Genomic DNA, 22,077 nt, shown 5'->3' with positions numbered 1-22,077 from the left:
TTTTTTTTTGGCTTGGGTTGTATTGCGATGAGCTCACGATGGGTGTCTTTCCCAGCCAGTACCGGGGAAGTGACGGTTACCCCGGCTTTCCCATCTTTTGCGGAAGGCAATCCTCCAATAGCAGCCTCGGCATCGCAAGTGGTGGTGTAATCCGCCCTCACAGTGAGTTACGGACCCAAGTGCCTTCCCGCAGCAAGATAACCCTGATTAGGGTATCCATTGCTTCTTTCATGGTTCTAGACAGCCAGTATCGGACGATCCTTGCAGTATCAGTCCCAGTCTTTGGGTCATTCATCCGTCCAGAGTTTTTCTTGCCCATGTTGTTTCTTCCCCACACTTTGCATGTTTATAGCAACATTGCTCCACAAGACCATATCAAAAGTTCCAAACGTCGGTGGCCTGGAAACCAACTCCCGGTTGATTTGGTAACCCATACCTTCTTGGTATTATTTTCTTTTTTCTTTTTTCTCTTTTTTGCCCCCTTCTCCCAATAATATTCTAGTAACACTCCCTTTTGCTAGCCCACTAAGGATCGGCGACAGTACTTTTGCTGCTTAGTGCATGAAGCTTCCAAAAATTGATAATCCGAGACAACCATGCCTGAGTTGATAGCATAGGTACGTAGACAATCTTTTAGATCGGAGCATTCCATCCACAGGAACCCAAGATTCTTCGAGTAACCTGCCTCTTAGGCCAGATCCACCCTCCTGGCCGGGGCAAAATCCCCCTTACACCAATTTAGGGGTCTCATCGGCAAGCCGTTCATGGTCAAGCGGGACACAGGGGCCAAGCATAAAAATTCATATACAACGAAAGGGTAGATCATCCCCTAGTCGGTCGGAGAATAAGGATCAAATTAAAATAGACTGACTGTTGAGATCCCGATAAATTAAGCTCCCCCTGTGGCTGGAGCTAGGGCCCAATCATCTCGGTTACCTATTTGGGTATTCCGTGAAAGAACCCTGAATCATGTGTGCCTTCAGATTTTTTCGCTAGTGCTCACATAACACCGTATAATAATCTGCATGTAGGACGGTATGCATTGAGGAGGTATCCGCAAGAGATTAGGTATTGATCATTTGACAGTGGTCGCTTTTTTGGCCGCCGACACTGCCCCAGGCCGATAGGGTTGCTTGTAATGGGCCTATGCGGTAACACTCCTGGTTTCACAATGCTTCTTTCAAAGTCTAGGGGATCTTTCAGTTTGTTTGGCGCCAAAGTGCTGCTTCTTATAGGCTTCTTTGCTGGTCAGACTTCACCCCAGGTGGTTTCAGAGGGGATTGTGTTGTACTTTGTATAATCACACCATTATCCAGCCACATGGACAAGCCTAGTTAGTTTTGATCAGAGAAAGTCAATTGGCTTTGGAAGGGTATAGCAGTAAGACATTTGGTTCTCATTCCCAAGTTGAGCCTCAATGGCTTGCAGAGACGGAGAAAGTAAAATAAATATGAAGCTTCTGATCGGATCCGGCAGGTGTCAAGCCTGCAGGGGCTAACCAAATCCCGTCTAGTCGGAGCCCTTCAATGAAGGTTAAGTTCAACAAACAGAACCTGAGGCAAAGCATGACCACAAGACCTAAAAGGTGTCAACACGGAGAGTCGCGCTCTCACCTCTCTCTCTCATTGTCTCTTTCAATGATTATAACTCTCATTAGGAGACGTTCGTTCTCACAGGGAAGTCATGGCCACCTACCATATGCAATGGTATGTGGCAGTCTAGTACGAACAGTGACGCCGATGTTGTCCTAGCCTCCGAGCCCTCTAACTTAATAAAGGTTAGGGACCGCTTAGGCAGTAATTTCCCCGGTCCCTTCTCCATAAGTTAGGAGTCCCTCCCGGGGGACGGTGGAGGGGTTAGGCAGTCATATTACCCCATGACAATAGTAGATTCCTAATTTTATGCTAAGAATACATTACATGACCATACTCATAACTCGTTTCTTGGGAATTGGACTTCCTAGTATCCCGCGTTGGCATATCCACCTGATACAAACGCTGCGGGCCCAATGCTTCCATTTGCGTTCCCGAAGTCTAACTTCATTAGCAGTCGGTCCACCCCGGCCGCTTTCCTGGGCACATAGTGACCCATGTTGGCCTCAGTACCCGTGACATTCTGCTGGTACATTGACCAGTTCTCACGTGGGTTTTTCGACATATCAAACATGGTTCGTCCTTCCCCAGACCGGCTATCGTCAATGTCTTTCAACCGTGCTACAAGAACCTTGATTCCCGTCTCAACTTCGCCTCGCGCTGCACTGAGCGCTTGCCATACTTCCTTCTCTTCCCCAGCGTAATCGACCAAGGAGTCAACGACACCTTCGTCTGTCTCCAAGTCCATATTGCGCTGAATGCTTTCGAGACGGACCACAAGTGCGATAAAATGGTCGACATTGGTAAGTAGGAACCGAAGGGCTTTTGTGAATGGTCTTTCGGTCAAAAAGAGTGCCTGAACCATGGTGAAGAGGTATCGACGATGTGCGACCGTCAATGTTTCGGGATCATGCTGTGTCCTTGGCAACTGAGTCGATCGGTCCAAGCCAGCTTCAGACGTTTCCTCAGAGGCCATGCTGTTATAATTTGGTTTGCTTTTTGACGATGACAAAGTTCCAGGTCGGGAATTCGTGGACGAAGTTGGAGCACCTCCAATCCATTCACGGAAGTGCTGCCAAGAACCATTGATAACCTCTCCTTGAAAAAAGCTGCCTACTTCTGATAATACAAAGAGGGAGGCACTGCACGTAGCCCAGACAGGTCTCATCTGACGGGTTCGGGTGTTGTCTCTTTGCCTCCCCGCTCTGAGCTTGTTCTGGCCAAACTGGGAGTTGCTCCTGGGTGGACCCAATGGGGAAGGGTGAATCTTTCGCAGGAATGTGTGTTTCCAAAGGTCCCCCAAGTGTAGTTGCGCTCGTCGAATACCCAGAAGATAGGAGTGAATTTTTGAATATATTAAAACGTCTGAAGCCGAGAGAAATAGATCCAAAGGTGGGTGCACTTGTGCTGAGAGAGCCGTTGGAGATGGGAACAGGAGGTCGTCGAAAGGGATATCTGAGATGTTCGCTACGTAGTCAGGCCCACTCGCTGAAGGCGTCGCCGCGACTGAGTGCCCTTTTCTTTTATCATTCATTGATAGCTGTAGAAGGCTTCTCGCAAGATCAAGCTCATCATCTACAGGATCTTCCTCGTTTTGCAACGCATACAGCTCAGCCAACGCTTGCGACAAAGCATTCGCAACATCGCCCTCTTTGATGGAAAGCCCTTGGAGGCCCTCGGAAATTTTGCCTCTGGAAGCCAAAGTTCCCGGTCGTCGATGTCTTTCAAGTAGACGAGCATCGGCATGTGATACAAGCGCCGACGCAAACTCGCCACGTCTCAGCAACAAGAAATCATGAAGGACAGCCAGTATCTCGAGGATCTTAGGGAGCGGTAGCAGTTTAGAGAGTGTGCTTTGCGATAATGATAGCCGAATGGAATTTATGCTATTGGATAGTTTGGCGGTCGATATGGGTGATTTCAGTGTAGCAAAGTGCTCGATATGTTCCCCGTGTAGAGTGACGGGCGTAGTTAAAAGGCCTGTTGGAGGACCTGTTGTAGAGCCACTGCGCTTTGCCCTGATAAGGTTTAATGTTTTCCCAATAAACAGGATAGATAAAGCTGTGTCAGGGGAGACAAATTTTGGTTGCAAGTTTGTTCGTAGAACAAAGTGTGCCACGGCAGGGGCACGATTGCTCTCAGTTATGCTATCCTCTTGAATGAAGAAATCATCCTTGCCTAGCACAGGAAGGTTCCCATACAGTAGCCACGTCGACAGCTGCCTCATCCAAGCTGTTTCAGCTGCGCTGATTAGGTGTAGCGCCATCTCACCAATGTCAATATATCCGGTTTGCGATTCCGCCCGAAGATAATCGATCAGTGCTGCGCCCGTGCAGATCTGATTGCTGGCTTTCTTGTGATCAGGAAGAATAAATTGGGCAATATCCCAGAGCCATTCAAGCCGTCGGGTCCAGGGAGAGAATTCGCCGACCATCGTTGACAGCGGCACGATTCCGTAACCACCAACATACTCGCTATCTTCCACCAGAATTGATTTTTCTACTTCAAGTACCTTTCGTTGGAAATCCCCAAGATGTTGTGTATTGATTGCAGTTGAAGCAGCTCGGCATATGACAGAATGGTGTGAGGCAGAAATCAGAGCTGTATGAGCTCGCAGTTTAGCATGAAGTCGGCTCAAACGGGCAAGGGAGGCGAGGAGGGCTTTCTCCGGAGGTGACAAGAGAGGAAACGCATCCTCAGAGACCGCATCTTCTTCGGCATGGGTTTCGAAAAGTGGTGACGGTTGGCCGGAGAGGGAGAGAAGGATTTCGTGGAGCATTCTGTTTGGAGTTCTCTACAAAAACCGTTGAGATATATGCGTGATAAGGGAGCTAGCACTATTGCCAGGCCAGCCTACCTTAAAGCGCTGTCTTTGTCCGCGCTGGACCTTTTACGCTGCCAGTATAAAAGTCCGCGTCCAAGAAGCTCGTACCGACACATGTACAGTGGCCGACAGTCAATAGCTGTCGAGGGTGCTGCCTTCGTTCAGCCCGATATTGCGGCGCGTCGCGTGATGCGGAGTTGCAGAGTATCTCCGTGGGTATGTAGCTAATGGAGGGAGGCAGGGATTGTTCTAGAGGATGGGACCTATGGTTGCAAGTCAGTATTGGCTATTTGAGCTCTAGGTTACCTTCAGATCTTACCCATTGTACCTGTCATTATTATTTCCGTCACCGCCCTCAATCGAGCTCTCATACTAGGTGTATGTCGTAGTTCATTGGCAATCTGGCGGTCATCTTCCGCTCGCGGGGCAATGACCAATCACCGCGTACCAATGCTGAGTCAGCCACCGACAGCTTGTCCCTCTTACGTCGCTGGAGGAGACGTTTCCATCGTAACAACGTTGTCTCTTTTTCCCCATCTTTCTCTGTCGTTCTGTCAGTTTGTTTTTCAGTCTCGCATCTCAACATTTTCTTTCATTTCCTCCATCTCTCATAGGAGGCTTCTGTACAATACTTTAGAGTGAGAATAATCACCGCCGCTCTCCCCCCGGTACTTTGACCGCTACCCCTCCTAAGCCCGCGCCGGGAGCTGTAGATTCGAGTCAAATCACTGTTGGAAAGTCTTGCTTGAAGGCAAGGCTTTCGGCTCACAGATCGCCACAATTACCTCCGAAATTCCCGTTCGCGACGCTGCGAAGCTGGGAAAGCGAAGAGCGTCTACCGAGAAATCCCCAACTCGGCCGGAGAAGAAGATCATGACGGTATGCCTCATGATCAACCATCCATTCCTAAAATTTCTTTTCGTCCATCATCGCTGACAAGATATAGGACGTCGAGATGAAGGTTGATAACCCACAGGAAACTGTGGAGAAGATTAAGCAGGGGGAGATCGATGAGTCTCTCTACAGTCGACAGCTGTGAGTGCCTCCGGTATCCAGCGGCATATTTCGTCTCGCAAGGTCTTATACTGACTAATTTCCTTTTCTACCCATAGGTATGTGCTTGGACATGAGGCTATGAAGCGCATGGGTACTTCGAATGTCCTTGTTGTCGGACTGAAGGGCCTTGGTGTGGAAATCGGTATGTACGACGGTAGCTGTATGCGGTACGATCGACTCTAACAGCTGTATAGCCAAGAACATTGCTCTTGCCGGTGTGAAATCTCTCACTCTATACGATCCCGCGCCCGTTGCCATCTCAGACCTTTCCTCCCAGTTCTTCCTTCAACCTCAAGATGTCGGCAAGCCGCGTGCCGAAGTGACGGCCCCTAAGGTCGCCGAACTCAATTCATACGTTCCCGTCACGGTACACGAAGGCGGTAACCTCGTAGATGACCTGGAGCAGCTGAAACGCTATCAGGCAGTGGTCCTTACTCTCACGCCTCTGAAAGATCAACTTGCTATTGCGGACTTCTGCCACAAGAATGGCATCTACCTTACCATTGCCGACAGTTTCGGTCTTTTCGGTTACCTCTTTAACGATTTTGGAAAGAACTTCACTATTGGTGATGCTACTGGTGAAGAGCCTGTGAGCGGCATTGTGGCCGGCATTGATGAGGAGGGTCTAGTGTCTGCTCTTGATGAGAGCCGACACGGTTTGGAAGATGGAGACTATGTGACATTCACCGAGGTGAAGGGCATGGATGGCCTGAATAACTCTGACCCTCGCAAGGTCACTGTTAAAGGCCCTTACACGTTCCATATTGGTGATGTCTCTGGTCTTGGGACGTACCAGTCTGGCGGTATCTTTACACAGGTCAAGATGCCCAAGTTCGTCGACTATCAACCCTTGGAGGAACAGCTGAAAAAGCCTGAGCTTATGATTTCGGACTTTGCCAAGTTTGACCGGCCGCAACAACTACACATCGGTGTCCAGGCGCTTCACAAATTTGCCGAGGGCCATGATGGCCAGCTTCCTCGCCCTCACAATGAGAGTGATGCCCAGGAGGTCCTCAAGATCTCTAACGACCTCTCCTCGAGCCAGGAAGAGAAGGTAGATTTGGATGAGAAGCTCATTAAGGAGCTTAGTTACCAAGCACGCGGTGATCTCAGCCCCTTGGCCGCCTTCTTTGGCGGCGTTGCAGCACAGGAGGTCCTCAAGGCTGTCTCCGGAAAGTTCAGCCCTGTTAAGCAATGGCTCTACCTAGACTCGCTCGAGTCGCTTCCGGCTTCTACTACCCGGTCTGAAGAGAGTTGCAAACCACTTGGAACCCGGTATGATGGTCAGATTGCTGTCTTTGGTAAAGAGTTCCAGGATAAGATCGCCAACACTACCCAGTTCCTTGTTGGTGCAGGTGCAATTGGATGTGAAACCCTCAAGAACTGGGCCATGATGGGTTTGGGAACTGGCCCTAAGGGCAAAATCTATGTTACCGATATGGACCAGATCGAGAAGAGCAACCTCAACCGTCAGTTCCTATTCCGCAGTAAGGATGTTGGCAAGCTCAAGAGTGAGTGTGCCTCCGCTGCTGTTCAGGCCATGAACCCCGAGCTAGAGGGCAAGATTGTCGCATTGCGGGACCGTGTCGGACAAGACACTGAGCACATCTTCAATGAGGAATTCTGGGAGGGATTGGACGGGGTTACCAACGCACTGGACAACGTTGATGCTAGAACTTACGTTGATCGTCGTTGTGTCTTCTTCCGTAAGCCTCTCCTCGAGAGTGGCACTCTTGGCACCAAGGGCAATACCCAAGTTATCCTTCCACATATCACCGAGTCCTACTCCAGCTCCCAGGATCCCCCTGAAAAGTCCTTCCCCATGTGCACTCTGAAGAGTTTCCCCAACCGGATCGAACATACCATTGCCTGGGCCAGGGATCTTTTCCAGACCTATTTTGTTGGCCCCCCTGAGGCTGTCAACATGTATCTGTCACAGCCAAACTACATTGAGCAGACGCTTAAACAGGCTGGCAATGAGAAGCAGACCCTGGAGCAACTGCACGATTTCTTGGTGGCCAATAAGCCATTGACTTTTGACGATTGTATCGCCTGGCTCGCCATCAGTTTGAAGGTCAGTACAACAATGCAATTCAGCAGTTACTGTACAACTTCCCTCGGGATTCCACGACCTCTTCTGGACAGCCTTTCTGGTCCGGCCCCAAGCGTGCTCCAACACCTTTGAAGTTCGATAGCTCGAACCCCACTCACATCGGGTTCATCATCGCCGGAGCGAATCTCCACGCTTTCAACTATGGGATCAAGAGCCCGGGAGCAGACAAGGAATACTATCGCAAGGTTGTCGACAATATGATTATCCCTGAATTCTCCCCCAAGTCCGGTGTGAAGATCCAGGCCGATGAGAACGAGGCCGACCCGAACGCTGGGAATGGCGGCTCGTCTTTCGATGACAACGAGGAGATCCAGCGTCTGGTCGACTCTCTGCCATCGCCGAAGTCACTTGCTGGATTCCGCTTGGACCCAGTTGAGTTTGAAAAGGATGATGATACCAACCATCATATTGACTTCATTACTGCAGCCAGCAACCTCCGTGCCGACAACTACGAAATTCCCCAGGCTGACCGCCATAAGACTAAATTTATAGCTGGCAAGATCATTCCTGCTATTGCCACGACCACCGCGCTGGTTACTGGACTGGTTGCCCTGGAGTTCTACAAGATTATCGACGGCAAGGATGACATTGAACAGTATAAGAACGGCTTTGTGAATCTTGCACTTCCGTTCTTCGGTTTCAGTGAACCCATCCCTAGCCCCAAGGGCAAATACCAGGGCAAGGAGGGTGAAGTGACCATTGATCAACTCTGGGATCGCTTCGAAGTGGACGATATTCCTTTGCAGGACTTCCTCAAGCACTTCTCTGACAAAGGTTTGGAAATCAGCATGGTCAGCTCAGGAGTGAGCTTGCTGTATGCCAGTTTCTATCCCCCTTCGAAGGTGAAGGACCGTCTCCCATTGACGTACGTATTCTCTTAATCCCAAATCCTCTACTATATTCATTAGCTAACCTTGGTACGTAGGATGAGCAAATTGGTGGAGCATATCAGCAAGAAGCCCGTTCCGGAGCATCAAAAGAACATCATCTTTGAAGTCACAGCTGAGGATACAACGGAGGAGGATGTCGAGATCCCTTATGTGATGGTGAAGCTGAGGAAGTAATGTGTCGGATCTACATAAATCTGAACGCTAGAATATGGTACCTCAAGTTTATAAACAATGATATATGACTTTTTCCTTCTTCAAGACGGCACACGTTCGCCTTCGTGCTTTTGCAGCGTAGAACAGAACATGTTTCACACCTGACAGATGATCTAATCTTGAGAAACATATAGATCTTCTCGGAGGGTTGTTCGATTAATCAACCATCTTCTAATCAACAGGTAAGCTCCAGGGGTCGGAAGTCTAGGCCGACCGGAGCCGAGTGCTTTGTCAGGTGTTATGTGATTCCGCCGTAAGCAGCGGGACCAACGTCATACATAGGCTGTCCCCGCCATTGGTTCTCCAGCAATATAGTTCTGGTCGTCGATGGCTACTTAATTCCTGACAACGCTGCCCCTCCCTTCAACCCCTTCCCATGTCTCGTCTTTTTTCTGCACTGCGTCGAACCCAACAAATCTCGCAGTTGATCACCCAACCCAGAATCCTCACATCCTACAGAAACTCCGTCAGCCCCGCACAGCTCCTCCCCTCTTCAACGCGCAACATGTCGGTAAGTTCATACCAATTGCTCATGAATTAGCTTTTAGTTTCTTACTGAGATTATATCACCACAGACTGGTAATGCCGATAAGATCACCGACTGGGTCAGTCGCAATGACAAATCGGGCGAGTTCAAACGCCAGACTTCAGCCTTCCGCAATTGGATCTCTAGAGAGCCAGGCGCGGAATTCCCCCCGGAAAAGGGCCGTTATCATCTCTATGTCTCCTATGCTTGTCCATGGGGCGAGTAATATCCTTTATATTCTATTTTGTTTCTGTGTTGTCGGTTCAATTTCAATCGCTAACACCATCTCCAGCGCATCGCACATTGATCACCCGGAAGCTCAAGGGTCTGGAAGATTTTATCTCCTTCACATCCGTGCACTGGCACCTGGCGAGAAAGGTCCGGAACTTCCAAGCCTAATAAGCAAGAAACGAGTGAACTAACCAACGACTCCAGGTTGGCGCTTCGTGACCTCAGACGAGAAACTTCCCGGAGAAAACACCACCCCAGACCCATTACACTCTGATGTCACCCACCTCCGGGACATTTACTTCGCCAACGACCCAGACTACGCAGGCCGATTCACCGTCCCAGTTCTATACGACAAAAAGACACAACGTATCGTAAGCAACGAGGTAACTTCAACCTCCCCAGCCCGCCAGACAACCCCATATTAACCCAAATCTCCCTCCTCCAGAGTGCCGAGATAATCCGCATGCTCTACTACGAATTCGACGACCTCCTCCCCTCGAACTCTTCCCAAAAGCTTCTCGACCTCTACCCAACCAAGCTTCGCAGCCAGATCGACACCTCGAACGAATGGATCTACAACGATGTCAACAACGGCGTCTACAAGTCCGGCTTCGCAACCACCCAAGAAGCCTACCAAAAGAACGTGACGACGCTCTTCTCCTCCCTCGACAAGATCGAAGAACACCTTCAGAGCAATGCCTCGCCGTACTTCTTTGGTTCAGCGCTCACTGAAGCGGATATCAGGCTTTTTACGACGATCGTCCGGTTTGACCCCGTGTATGTGCAGCATTTCAAGTGCAATATCCGTGATATCAGGTCCGGGTATCCTGCTATTCATCTCTGGTTGAGGAATTTGTATTGGGATATTCCGGCGTTCCGGGAGACGACAGAATTCGAGCATATCAAGTTTCACTATACGAAGAGTCACACGCAGATTAATCAATTTGCGATTACACCTGTTGGGCCGGTGCCGGATATCTTGCCGAAGGATGAGGAGGTTAGGGCTGTTGCTGCCGTGAAGAAGTAATGTGGATAATGGAATGAATTTCTTTCTGCACGATATGTCGATGACTAACTCTTGGATGGCCGACGAGCTGTAAATGAAAATGATTATGCTTTTGTTTTAGTAAAAATATGTTCTAATGTCACTGCGGTAAATGGCATGGACCGAAAGCCTTCGCAGGTCTAAATATATGTAAATATAGAGTAGGCCGCCCATATTTGGACAGTCGGGGAATCCAATAGGTATACAAATGGAAAAGCAAAGTGACGATATAAGCAAAACTCCGTAAATATGCTTTGTGGCACGATGTCGTGCCATGCAAGTGAGCTCAATTATGCAGTCCGGCCGATATGTTGTGTCCTAGAACACGAATGTAGATTTTCACGTTGCCGGGAACGGAACGAGAATAGCAAGGTCGTTCGAAGACTATGCAAAACTGGGAAACGCAAAGGCCTCCCCGCTATCGAAAAAATAGTAAGCAAAAGGTGGAGATCGTATTTCCATCCAAAAGCGATAGGGGTGCCGTAGAGTGAATGGCTTGAAAGGGTATCTTGACAAATGTTCGAAATATCAATTAAAATAAGCTGGAGGATCGAATAGCAACCGGAATGAGAAGACTCCGAGCGTTATGAGCCTCTGTTGATTCTTAGGCTGGGCCCAGGCCGTAAAGTCTTTTTCTTAGCTTTACCTCAGACCAAGCATTCGTTTCGAGTTTTCATACACGACGTAGCTGATGGATACGGCAGGTGCAACCTTCATAAGGTTCGGAGTGATCCCCTTGTAGAGACCGCGGAAACCTTCGGTTTGAATAGTTTTGCGAGCGACGTCGCCAATGCTACTATAGGTTGCGGGGTGGAGAATGGTGCCCTGGGCCTGTAGTCGTGTTCGGAGGACGTTCAGTGGATAAACAACAGAAGCGCTGAATCCTCCGCTTATCGCGCCAATGGCTCCCGTGGTGAAATTGTTCAGTGGGACATCATCCTCGTGGCAGTGATGGAGGCGAGCTTTCCGTGCTAGTAATCCGCGCTTTAGGTACTCGAAAGTCGTCAAGTCGATGGCGGCATATGGAAACATGCCAACAAGACCAAGAGGCAAGCCGCGAAAGAAGCCGAGTATGCCATGCTTGTTCAAAACCTTTCGGGCAGTGGCTGCGATGAGTTTATTCCCTTTCAGACCACCTTCCACAGTCTCACATTGCATCCGACTGTCAAGATCCATTAGCCTCAGATGAACATGTCCAAAAGCTAGATGCATCAGGTGACTTACAATTTTAAAGTGTCAAGGGGATAAACGAAACATCTAGCACTTCGTTAGGTGACGGGTTCATCCACAGAAGACTGTACAACATACTGAGCCACCATTCCACCACACCCTCCAGACAGGAACTGCGACGTCGGTGCAAGACGTTTAGGGTCATTATGACCTTCAAGACGAGCGAACGCGCGTTTAGCAGACTATGATATATTAGTGCCCTGCTAGAAACCCACTTCAATAGCTCAACAAGCTAACCTCATATGCTCCGAATTTAATGGCTGATTCAGGCATGACCTTCAACACATTCAACCCATTACCTATGACCATTAGATCGGGTCTGCGTTTCAAACTTCAGTCGACGAACCTGCAAATAAGCTCCGTATGCCTCCAGCACGCCACAACTCCTTGATAGCATCCCCAAGGGATTTTGATGCATTCCCTGCCGCCCGAAGCGGAGCACCATCTTTCGCCGCACAGACAGCTGCCGATTTCGCACCGGTCTGGGCAATGAGATAGACTTTAAGTCTATCTAGAGGCGCCGTTGCTGTCCTTGATACGGCACCTGCAATCCCGCCGGCAATGAAGTAACCTAATTGAGGAGTGTTCTCTGTCAACTTTCGTTCATAATATCGGAAGGACATCCACATGGCGACAGTCCTGGGTACGGTCAGCCACTCCAATTCGGAGTCACCGTCTAAGGATACAGAATCATTCTCAGGCGCGACCCCAAAGTTGAGTGCTCCGCCGACTTCCGCATAAGCTGACGGGATGAGGGCTGCCAATGCGTGAACTGGGAGAATATTGTACAAAAGGTTCTTTATGGCCAAGATATAACGCTTAGGAAACGAGTGGTCTGTACCTAAACCCTGTAGATCATTGATGTGGACATCTCCTTCCGGGTTTAGATTTCCCGTGGCCGTGTAATATGACAGGACAGCGCGCAAGTTGGAGTAGGCAGGCAGGAAGAGAAGGAAATCCCTATATATCACCGGGATTAGCCATAGCCAAGGTTCACTTGACCGATGAAGCACGTACCTCCACTCCGGATAAGAAATGACACCATCACTGTTCGTGTCCACGTCCGCAAAGAATGCGTCCAGTTTAGCGCTGGATACCGTCACGTCAGCGTTGGAAAACGCGGCTTTGAGTTCGTTCTTGTCGATTTCACCATTGTGGTTACGATCGATCGCCTGGAAAAGCTGCCATAATCCTTGTTCGGTATGATCGATAAAGGTCCGGAATTCTGATGATCATTAGGTCGGTAAAGAGACTGGCGTCCAGCCAGTTGCGACGGGAAGACAAGTCATGATCCACTGCGTGTGATCTTACCGGAGTAATCAATATACCCGTCACCATTGGTGTCAACCGCTTTCAAGACATTCTGAAGCATGCTATCCGCATTTTTGAGGGCTGTGGGGTAACAAATCAAGAACAGGCGGGTCAGTCAGCTGCGCAGCAAGCACGAGACTAAATCACGGCGGATGATATGCTCACGGTGATCAATCCTTTTCAGCCCTTTTTTCAAACCATGGAGATCGAGACGGCCGTTCTGCCGGACACCTAAGCTCTGCCAGAGTTTCGCGACTCTTTCGTCACGCTCATCTTTGGATTCGCCGGGTGCCATTTTTCGGTTGTAAATTTATCATCGGCTATCCGACATTATTTTCAAGGAGGGGTCACAGGACTTGAGAGCGGAGATGTCCCTGTCAAAACAGGGTGGTAATAGGGTAGACTGCGATAATAGCTTGTGCATCGAATCTGTGGAGCTGGTTTATAAAGAGAGGAGAGGTTCCGCATACATTGGTATGTTCTCTGGATGGGGCTCCGGCTAGCCGTGAGAAATCAACCCGCGATGATTTGCTTCTCTTACGACATACGCCGGAATAAACCTCGACTCCGGTCCGGCCTCACGGGACTGGAGGGCCCAGCCCTACTATACCACTTTGGGCAATTCATTAGGTCACCTGCTCGAACGTCTTGATGTGGATGATATCAGTATACATATGCGATATTTTCGATGACCTAAGGAAACAGTCGGATTAGGTGACTCTAGCGCGCGGTTTCTTGTCTATAGTGTTTCTTTGTGCCGATAGAATCGGGTTGACTCGGCCGTTACAGGAGCTCCGAATATTTGGATGACACATACATCCCTGATTATCATCGGGTCTTCATAATGACAACGATTTCAGTCACGACTGCTTGAAAGTCTCGAACCCTTTATTAATTAACTTTTTCTGACCATTTGTCATTGTCATGGCTGCCAATTATTGGGCGTCGACTCAACGTCGACATTGGTTGTTTACGAAAGAAAGATTGGCAGACATTCGAGAGTCCTTTAGAGAGAGAGACAAGGCCGCGCATTCGCAGTTTCCTCTGCCGGATCAGAGGCTGCTCAACATCTACTTTAGTCAACGTGAGATCTGATAACCTTTAAAGATCTCAAATAGAGTTTTAGACTGAACACTTCAACAGAACTCATAAAGCTTGGAAAGAGGATGTCAACTAGACAGCAGGCCCTCGCCACGGCTCAAGTATACATCAAACGGTTTTATACTAAGAATGAGATAAGACATACAAATCCGTATCTGGTGGTCACCACTGCATTCTATCTCGCTTGTAAGATGGAAGAATGTCCTCAACATATCCGGTTTGTGGTCGCAGAGGCCCGTAACTTTTGGCCCGGTACGAACAGCCTTGAGGATAGTCTTCTTTTTGTTTGTCGCTGACTTGCCAGTAGAGTTCATTGCCCCGGACGTGTCAAAGCTAGGTGAATGCGAGTTCGCTTTGATATCCGAGATGAACTCCCAGCTCATCGTTCATCATCCATATCGGACTTTATCTGAGCTCCAACCGGAGCTATCGCTTACATCAGACGAAGTAGCTCTGGCATGGTCGGTAATCAATGATCACTATCTTACTGATCTACCATTACTATATCCACCTCATGTGATCGCGGTCATGGCAATCATTGTTGCCGTTGTCTTCAAACCGAGCCAGACGAGTTTCCATGGGACTGCTGCCCCATTGGCCGGAGCGATGCGAGATGGAGGGATGAATATCCTCGCAGCTTTGGGAGATAAGAATGGCGCTGGCCCGCCTCCTCGAATTCAGAAACTCGTTGGCTGGCTTGCCGAGAGTGAGGTCGATATTCGAGCTGTTATTGAATGCACCCAAGAGCTGGTGTCTCTATATGAGATCTGGGAGAATTATAGCGAAAAGCACTGCAAGGAGCTTCTTGGCCGGATGGTGAAGAGTAAGAATCTGGACAAGTGAGATTATGTGATGACTCATTATACTGGCTCACATTTCTAGTAAAATCGGGGCGTTTTGCTTTTGCGTTGCATTTGGGGAGTTTGGGTAGCATTACATATGAAACATGCCATGCGCAGTGTCACAGCAGCAGTTGTAGATACGTCTTTATTCGGTATGTGAGCCATTTATATATATAGTACTGCAAATTTGATAAGCTGGCATGATTCTTTTGTCCTTAGGCTCTTCATAGAGGCGTATATTACTGACAACAGCTTTTGGTTTCACCCCTTTCAAAATGGATATCAGTCATTTTCAGCGTCCATCGAATAGATCACCAACAATGAGTCAATCGAGTGCATATCTGGCGATTACATACCATAAGATAGCCACTAAGATGTCCAGGGCGCTCCGTAATGCCATATCGACGATCTAAACGGATTTGACACAAGAATACATGCATCTACTAAAGAAGCTTTGACTGAACCTAAGTGCAACACTAATGTCTAGGGTACTCGTGGGTTTCAAGGCCAATGCCAGATGAATAATCAGCTTAGCAAGCATTCGAGGCACGTGTATGCATAGACATATGCCTTATGCAATACTTAATTAACACTATGGCCTGGAATTTGTAGCGGCATCTCAAGTGATGGGATTTGTAAGCTACACTGCCTGTTCATCTGTAGCTGAATACAGAAGCGTACGGTACAGTATGTATATACCCACATACTAGAGTATCCCACAGAACGCAGGGTGGTGTTTCCTGAAAGACCGGGCAACTTGTCTCAGACATGTCCTCAATGTCGCTGAGGGGTTTGGGATCGTCGTGCTAAATAATGCGTCATGGAGTCTTGAGAGGGGGGGATGCCTCGATGCCCATGGAACGGCTGGCAGAGGAAGTGACTTAATTTTGGATCGCCAAGGGCCCCAGATATCGATGAATCTAAAAACACGAGAACCAACCATTCCTTCAGTTGAACCCACCCGTGCGCTTGCAATAAGATCGGAAAATTAAAATCAACAGTGGAGCACAAGACAGATGTATGTGCAACTGTGTCGGGATGAGTCTTTTGCAACTCCTTGAGCCACCGACTTACATACCTAAGATCCTGTCTTTGGAGACGAGAGAGATAACAGTGGCTGATTGGACACCAAAACTCAATTGAGACTGGAACACGGGCGCTCCCTGAGACTTGCCCAGCAAGACAGGAGTAGATCGTGTTTCACACCCCTTGCTTTTTGGGGTACGTTAGCTTCGGTTGCCTTCGAATGATGTACCACATTTACTCCGACATTGGTGGCCTATAGGATCGCTTATGGCTCGGTCGCTGATTCGGGGTAATCAACCGGAGAGAAAGCAAACAAGCGACAGCTGCAGCCTGGTCTGTGTCGTTGAACTGTGAAGATTTCTGTGTTGGATGAACCTATCAGTTGCTATACACATGTATACTAGTTCTTGCCCTCCCTGTCCGTGGTGTCGTCTCGTTATCTACCGCAAACATTATACTCTGTATACGGGTTTCTAGCCAAGACAGCACTGGTATAGTTGAGGAATGAAAGGTATAAGACTCGTATAATGTCGGAGATTAATCAACGCAATATGACTTATCATTAATAATAACATTATCAACAGAGTTATAGTCAAAGAGGGGCAGGCGTATGGCTGGGAGGGCGGAAATCCATCTCATCGAAGAGAAGGGGCGGTGAGATGAAGATGCCGTCCTTCAGGAACATTTCGCAGTATTAGGTTGGTCTCGAAACTAAAAAAGCCCTCAGGCTCATGGACACCAAGTTACCAACACGTCCTGCATGCAGGCTGAGGGTCTCTGGCGCCAATGACGGTTGGGTACCCAATGCTGCACCTGAGATAATCGGGAAAAGGATAGTACTAGTCACCCATCCCCAGGAGTCCATGTGTAGGGCTTGCAGGAGGTGTGACCCTATCAATACCCATGATGCTGTTCCAGCAACCGCCAGCTTACCTCACAGTAGCTCCACACAGTGCATATCGCATAACGTACGGAGTCCTAGTTTTCTGTATCCTCCAACCACTCGCCTATCTCTTTCGAGTCGGGGACTCCAACAGGGAATTGAGGGAGGCCCGGGCGATCAAAGCACATACCCGGGACTTGTGTCGGGGGCGGTTGACAACAGAACTCAGATACATATCTATTATTATCTTTTTTTTTAATGATGATGAGCAAGCGCCGTTAGTTTGTTTCAAAAGATGTGCAGACCACATTGTGGCTGTAGCACCGCCTTTAAAAGCGGCATGAAAGTCCTGGGAAAAGATCTTTCTTTACAGGGAAGGTCGGTATTATACTATCTCTGTGGTACTTCAGCAGTATCGCTGTTGTTGTCATTATTTTCTGCTTCTGCACAAAATGTGTACCACTCTCAATGTTGGGTTCTGTTGTTGCTGGTCCCAAACCCAAAAAACAACAATCAATCAATCAATCAAAATTACCTAAGTTTACCCCATCAATTTCGTCCACCATGAGTCAGATTATAGCAGAAAAGTACTTTGGCTCCACGTATGCATCATACATTCTGTATTCCGTACACCACTATGACTGAATAAGGTAGTTATTATTACACCCAATACCTGAGTTAGTGCTCCATCACAATGGGGATTTTCAGATCAGGTGGAGGATAGACTTTTACTTTGGAAAACTGTCGAAGCCGCGAAGACCGCAGGCCGATGTCAGAGGGCCAGCGCAGGATTTGTTATCAATGAATGGTTGGGGGAAACAGGGATCCGCTTAGACTTCCAGGACCAAGTGGCACGGTTCAAGGGAAAGGTACCGAAAATGATGGCAGCAAATCATTCTCACCCAAAGGGGTGAAGTGGAGCCTACATGTTGCAAATCATTACCCGCACATGTCGTCGTAGGCGTTTTTCTCCCTTTCCCTCTTTTTCCTTCTTGTCTGTCTTCGGAAATGGATACCACATTCTTTCCCCCCCCCATCATGTTCATGAATGTCCTGAACCTGCCTTCTCCTACAATGAAATGGGGGGAAAAAACTAAAAATGCTCCATCTAGTAGGGCAAAATAGACACATCGGCCCTCTTCCCTCGTTATTGGCAATAATATGATGTAGTCCCTCGTCATCCCTATGCATACTCGCCATGATCTTCGTAGGTCTTACAAAATACTGTTGTAGATCCACAGCCGTTTTCAATAGTCCGTCGTACGCCGGTCGTCATCCCATAAGACTGTCAACGGCCATTATGTACGCATCATACAACAGGTAGTCGGGTGCACAACCGACTAACCATCATACCATCCATCGTATTGTAGCTGTACTAGCGGGTATTGATTCGTCAAGAAGATACGAGGACAGCCTTAAAGACCAGGCTGACACACTAGGGCCGGGCATTGGCCGACAGCCACTTATGCTCAATCAAGTAATGCCTAGATATCAGGTCTCGAGATGGTGGAGGTTCCTTACCCTCGATAAGGATTAAGGCGAAACTTACAACGTCACTCTATTCCACTTTGGTAGCCGCCTCGAGCCGCTCTGGTATTTAATCATTGGCTCCTGATCCAAAGTGGCTGTAATATCTCCACTTAGAGTTCACTCTGAGATCAGTTATTGGCTTTTGATACTTAGACTTGCCACTGAGCTGCCGCCAACGGCTCTCTGGTTGGGTGGCCTCCTGCCCTAAAACTGGTGCGTGACCTTGCCAGTAGCGCAGGAGGGTCGGAACGGGTTTGTTACGATACTTACCACAACGCAGATGTGCCGGAAAAGGGGAACTCTTGTTGATCGCCGGGGGTACTAGTACGGTACGTTACAAATGATTCCCTTGCAATGCTCCACTCACTCAGCCCCAGCCGAATAACACTTGCAGCCCCTCTTGCTTTCGCCTCCGTCCACTCCGGGCTCTTTTTCTTCGCTCCCGGTCTTCTTTTCAACTTCTTGTCCCGCCATCGATCAGTGATTCCCCATCCCACACAACCACTAAACGCATTTTCGTCTCCGACCCTTCGCTTCAATTTTCTTCTCGTCTCCTTCAGTAATATTTCTCTTTCCTCTCGTGATCTCTTCTACCGTATCTTCAATTACATTCCAACCGACCCTTTGTCATTCTCCCTACTATTTCCTTTTTAAAAGTCTGTTTATCCTCAGGATTCCAGCGTGCTGGTCCCTTGTTTGTATCCACCTTCAAGACTCAACGATATAACGGCACTGTTTCTTCCGTTTTATTTACCACGACTACACCAATATGTCCGCCGCATATTTCTACCAGCAACAGCCGCATGCTCACCACGGTGCCGCTGCGCACATGCAGCCTTCGAATAACCACCATGGCGGACGCTCTCGGCGAGGACCTAAGATGGCCGCTCAAAACGCCCAGCGCCAGTTCCGGGGTGTAAAAAGTATGAGGGAGCTCGCTGAGGCTCCTGCGGTGACTGCCTTCCGCGCGAGGTTCGAGGCTGGACGGTCTTTCGACTTGGACGACGACTTGGAGTTCTGCCCCAGTCTCCTGACCGAGGACGATGTATGTTCTTCCACAGCCTGAGCATCGGCTCCCTTGACCCTTCCAGACTGGAAATCGTCTTCCTCGTATATAGTACAGGACCATCTTCTAACATACATCCGAACCTCTACAGCTTCACTCAATCCATTCCGCTGGTTCAGATCGGTCGTCTCTTTCCAGTGGCTCTCCCGATTCGTCCCCTCTCCAGCATCAAATTCAGCCTGTTCAGCAGGTGACACCGTCCATCTCTTTATCTCCTGCATCTACCAACTCATACGTCCATTCCGGCGTTACCGGTAATCTTAATCACGTGAACTACCAGCAACCATCTGCGGTCCGCACCCGCAAGGTCATCCCTATCGTCAACCCCCATACTGGCATGACCCTGACCAGCCCGCCCACGTCCATCTCCCCGGCCTCGATGCAGAATGCTCAGCGTCGCTGGTGAGGACCGCTATCTTACCAGTCGCCATGTCACTAGCCAAGGGCCTGCGCCCATGACATGTCTTCCACTTCGTCCGGCTTCTGCATCATTGGGGTTCCCTAACCGCGGGTCTTAATTTTCGTTGCTTTGTTTACTATTTGACATGGCCATCGCATCTCTTACGACTAAACCGATATTACCTTTTTCCGCGATAAAAGGCTAAATCATTGTTTCCTCTTTGTATATACACCCTCCTCCGATGACGATCTTGAGCACTTTTATCTAGAGTGATGCTTTCGACTTTCTGCGAGCGACGGCGCCTGCGATTCGATTTTTGCATTTTCACATTTCAGACGATACCTTGTTTTTATTCTTCGGTTAGGGAAAATACGTCCTTTTGACCTCGTGTCGTTTTGGCCGCGATGATGTATAGAAAGTGCGGCGATTTGCCATATTGGCGCGCATTTCTTTTTGGTCCGGAGTTTTTTCTTGGTGTCCTTTGGCGACTCTGCAAGATACTCAGCGGTTTGCCATCTATTTCTGATATCCTTGGTTGGTTTTGGGTGGGTCGGATTTTTTCATGCTTTTAGGGATCTAGAAAGGTGGAAACGATATACGTCTGCATTGATTGGGCCTGTGAATTGTTCGGGATGTCTCTTGTGTTTATTTGATCTTATCTTTCGCATTTGTGCCTTTACCAGATCTCTTTTCCTTTATTTCTTTCATGTATATGGGTTGGTGATGGGTGACATTTCTATGTTGTTACTTCTGGCTAACGGCTGTGAAAATCCATGGACTGGATGTGGAGTTTGTCTCGGGGTCTGTCTGGGAGACATAGACCGGTTTTTACTTGAAAACTATGTTCTTTGGTGTCGTGAATCGACCGTCAATTTTGCTTCATTTGCTTCCACGTTGACTCGTTTGGATTTTTTCGATATATCTGGGAACTCCCGGAGAGTGATGCAGTGTATGATCTTGTGTTTCCGTTCGCTTTTGGGCATTCCGTCATTCCATCCCATTTCCTTTGTCTATATGCCTTTTTCTATGCTGTGCCGGTAATGCCTAAACATAGTTGTGAGAATAGCTTTGGACACAGTCCTATTTTGTCAGAACTTCCACTTCGGTAGTCATGATTTACGTGTATGTTTAGTATGCAAGCTTTGTATCTGGGAGGAGTGTAATGTAGGAGTGCTGGGCGCTGTAGGGCTAATCTTACGGCTCGGATGTGGCTTGGAGAAACTCTCATAGTAATACATGGATGTTATGTGCTAGCCTTGTTAACAGGGCTATGTAATTAGCAGGAGAAGCTGTTGCTAAGAGAGTAGAAAGAACCGGAACTTTCAAGTGCCCCATCTGCTTCCTAGGCCAAGTAGTACAAAGAACCATCTTGGCATATTTAACATATTTTAATGTCGCGCAACAACACCAACACTCCTCGCCTGGATAGTCATAAAGAACTTGAACGAGAAGGACAAGGAGGAGCCAGAGAAGACAATGGAACTCTAGAGTGCCCGACACTATATCTCGATTATTAAAAGGGGGTTCTTATCTCGATATTCCAGCAATATATTCCGTACATAATGGAATATATAAAGGCCTCTTCAGAAAGAGTTACTCCTATAACAAAAACTTGACTTTATATTCACATTTGTTCTGTGCACGATTTCCAATCTAGATGTTTCGGAATGAAGACGACCACGATTCTATCTGGATTGGTCCTCGCCTTCCTCTCTGCCAAACAAGCACAGGCAGCACCCCCCGGAGGCCAGATAAATCAATCCCCCCAACAATTACCTTCAATAGAGCAGCAATTCCCCAATCTGCCCAGACCCTTCCTCCAGACAACCTTGTACCACCATCAACGGGTAGTAACCAGGCCCAAACGGTCCAGCCCGGACAACGGATTCCCTCGAAGCCATACCGCCCCGCCCCCCCAACCTCAGTATACGTCCCCGCAAAGTATCAACAGCCCGGATACTGGGGAGAACTGAGAGATCTAAATCGTAAGGGAAACGAACAGATGCCAGCAGCGGGGCAGGCCCCTCTTTGGATTAACGGTGTTCAGGCCATGAATGAACAATTGGGTTACTTGGCTAACTATGCCTTCTGTACAGCAATGTGACATGGTAGCAGGGTCAGCGGGCATGTGCAAAGTTATATATAGGACGGGGGCACGGGATAACATTTGGGAATCGCGATGTAGACGCGAATCTCCG

General features: G+C 48.5%; 4 protein-coding genes across 4 annotated transcripts; 3 read left to right on the top strand and 1 right to left on the bottom strand.

Moving 5' to 3' along the window:
- Positions 1 to 4,530: 4,530 nt before the first annotated feature.
- Positions 4,531 to 10,618, top strand: ubaA (E1 ubiquitin-activating protein ubaA; the record flags this gene model as incomplete). The annotated part of the gene is made up of 13 exons (XM_015552900.1): positions 4,531 to 4,632; positions 4,806 to 4,926; positions 5,111 to 5,295; positions 5,363 to 5,451; positions 5,529 to 5,614; positions 5,667 to 7,546; positions 7,618 to 8,450; positions 8,511 to 8,645; positions 9,148 to 9,199; positions 9,264 to 9,436; positions 9,507 to 9,592; positions 9,650 to 9,816; positions 9,891 to 10,618. 13 exons carry the CDS (start codon positions 4,531 to 4,533, stop codon positions 10,470 to 10,472), a joined length of 4,491 nt encoding a protein of 1,496 aa, XP_015404778.1. The 3' UTR covers positions 10,473 to 10,618.
- Positions 10,619 to 11,016: 398 nt separating this feature from the next.
- On the bottom strand, positions 11,017 to 13,326 carry ANOM_007643 (calcium-binding mitochondrial carrier protein; the record flags this gene model as incomplete). The annotated part of the gene is made up of 8 exons (XM_015552899.1): positions 11,017 to 11,652; positions 11,715 to 11,747; positions 11,799 to 11,902; positions 11,958 to 12,019; positions 12,067 to 12,680; positions 12,738 to 12,945; positions 13,032 to 13,112; positions 13,197 to 13,326. 8 exons carry the CDS (start codon positions 13,324 to 13,326, stop codon positions 11,133 to 11,135), a joined length of 1,752 nt encoding a protein of 583 aa, XP_015404782.1. The 3' UTR covers positions 11,017 to 11,132.
- Positions 13,327 to 13,955: 629 nt separating this feature from the next.
- Positions 13,956 to 14,975, top strand: ssn8 (cyclin-dependent protein serine/threonine kinase regulator SSN8; the record flags this gene model as incomplete). Its single annotated transcript, XM_015552898.1, has 3 exons — positions 13,956 to 14,115; positions 14,175 to 14,384; positions 14,440 to 14,975. The coding sequence occupies 3 exons, from the start codon at positions 13,956 to 13,958 to the stop codon at positions 14,973 to 14,975; spliced, it is 906 nt and encodes a 301-aa protein (XP_015404781.1).
- A 4,207-nt stretch (positions 14,976 to 19,182) lies between these two features.
- ANOM_007641 (DUF4452 domain-containing protein) lies at positions 19,183 to 20,074 on the top strand (the record flags this gene model as incomplete). The annotated part of the gene is made up of 2 exons (XM_015552897.1): positions 19,183 to 19,458; positions 19,571 to 20,074. 2 exons carry the CDS (start codon positions 19,183 to 19,185, stop codon positions 19,883 to 19,885), a joined length of 591 nt encoding a protein of 196 aa, XP_015404780.1. The 3' UTR covers positions 19,886 to 20,074.
- Between the last annotated feature and the right edge of the window lie 2,003 nt (positions 20,075 to 22,077).

The sequence above is a fragment of the Aspergillus nomiae genome, assembly GCF_001204775.2.
Source record: "Aspergillus nomiae NRRL 13137 chromosome Unknown contig00242, whole genome shotgun sequence".
Taxonomy (NCBI): domain Eukaryota; kingdom Fungi; phylum Ascomycota; class Eurotiomycetes; order Eurotiales; family Aspergillaceae; genus Aspergillus; species Aspergillus nomiae.
The sequence above is the reverse complement of the archived record's forward strand: the minus strand, read 5'-3'. Positions and strand labels throughout refer to the sequence as shown.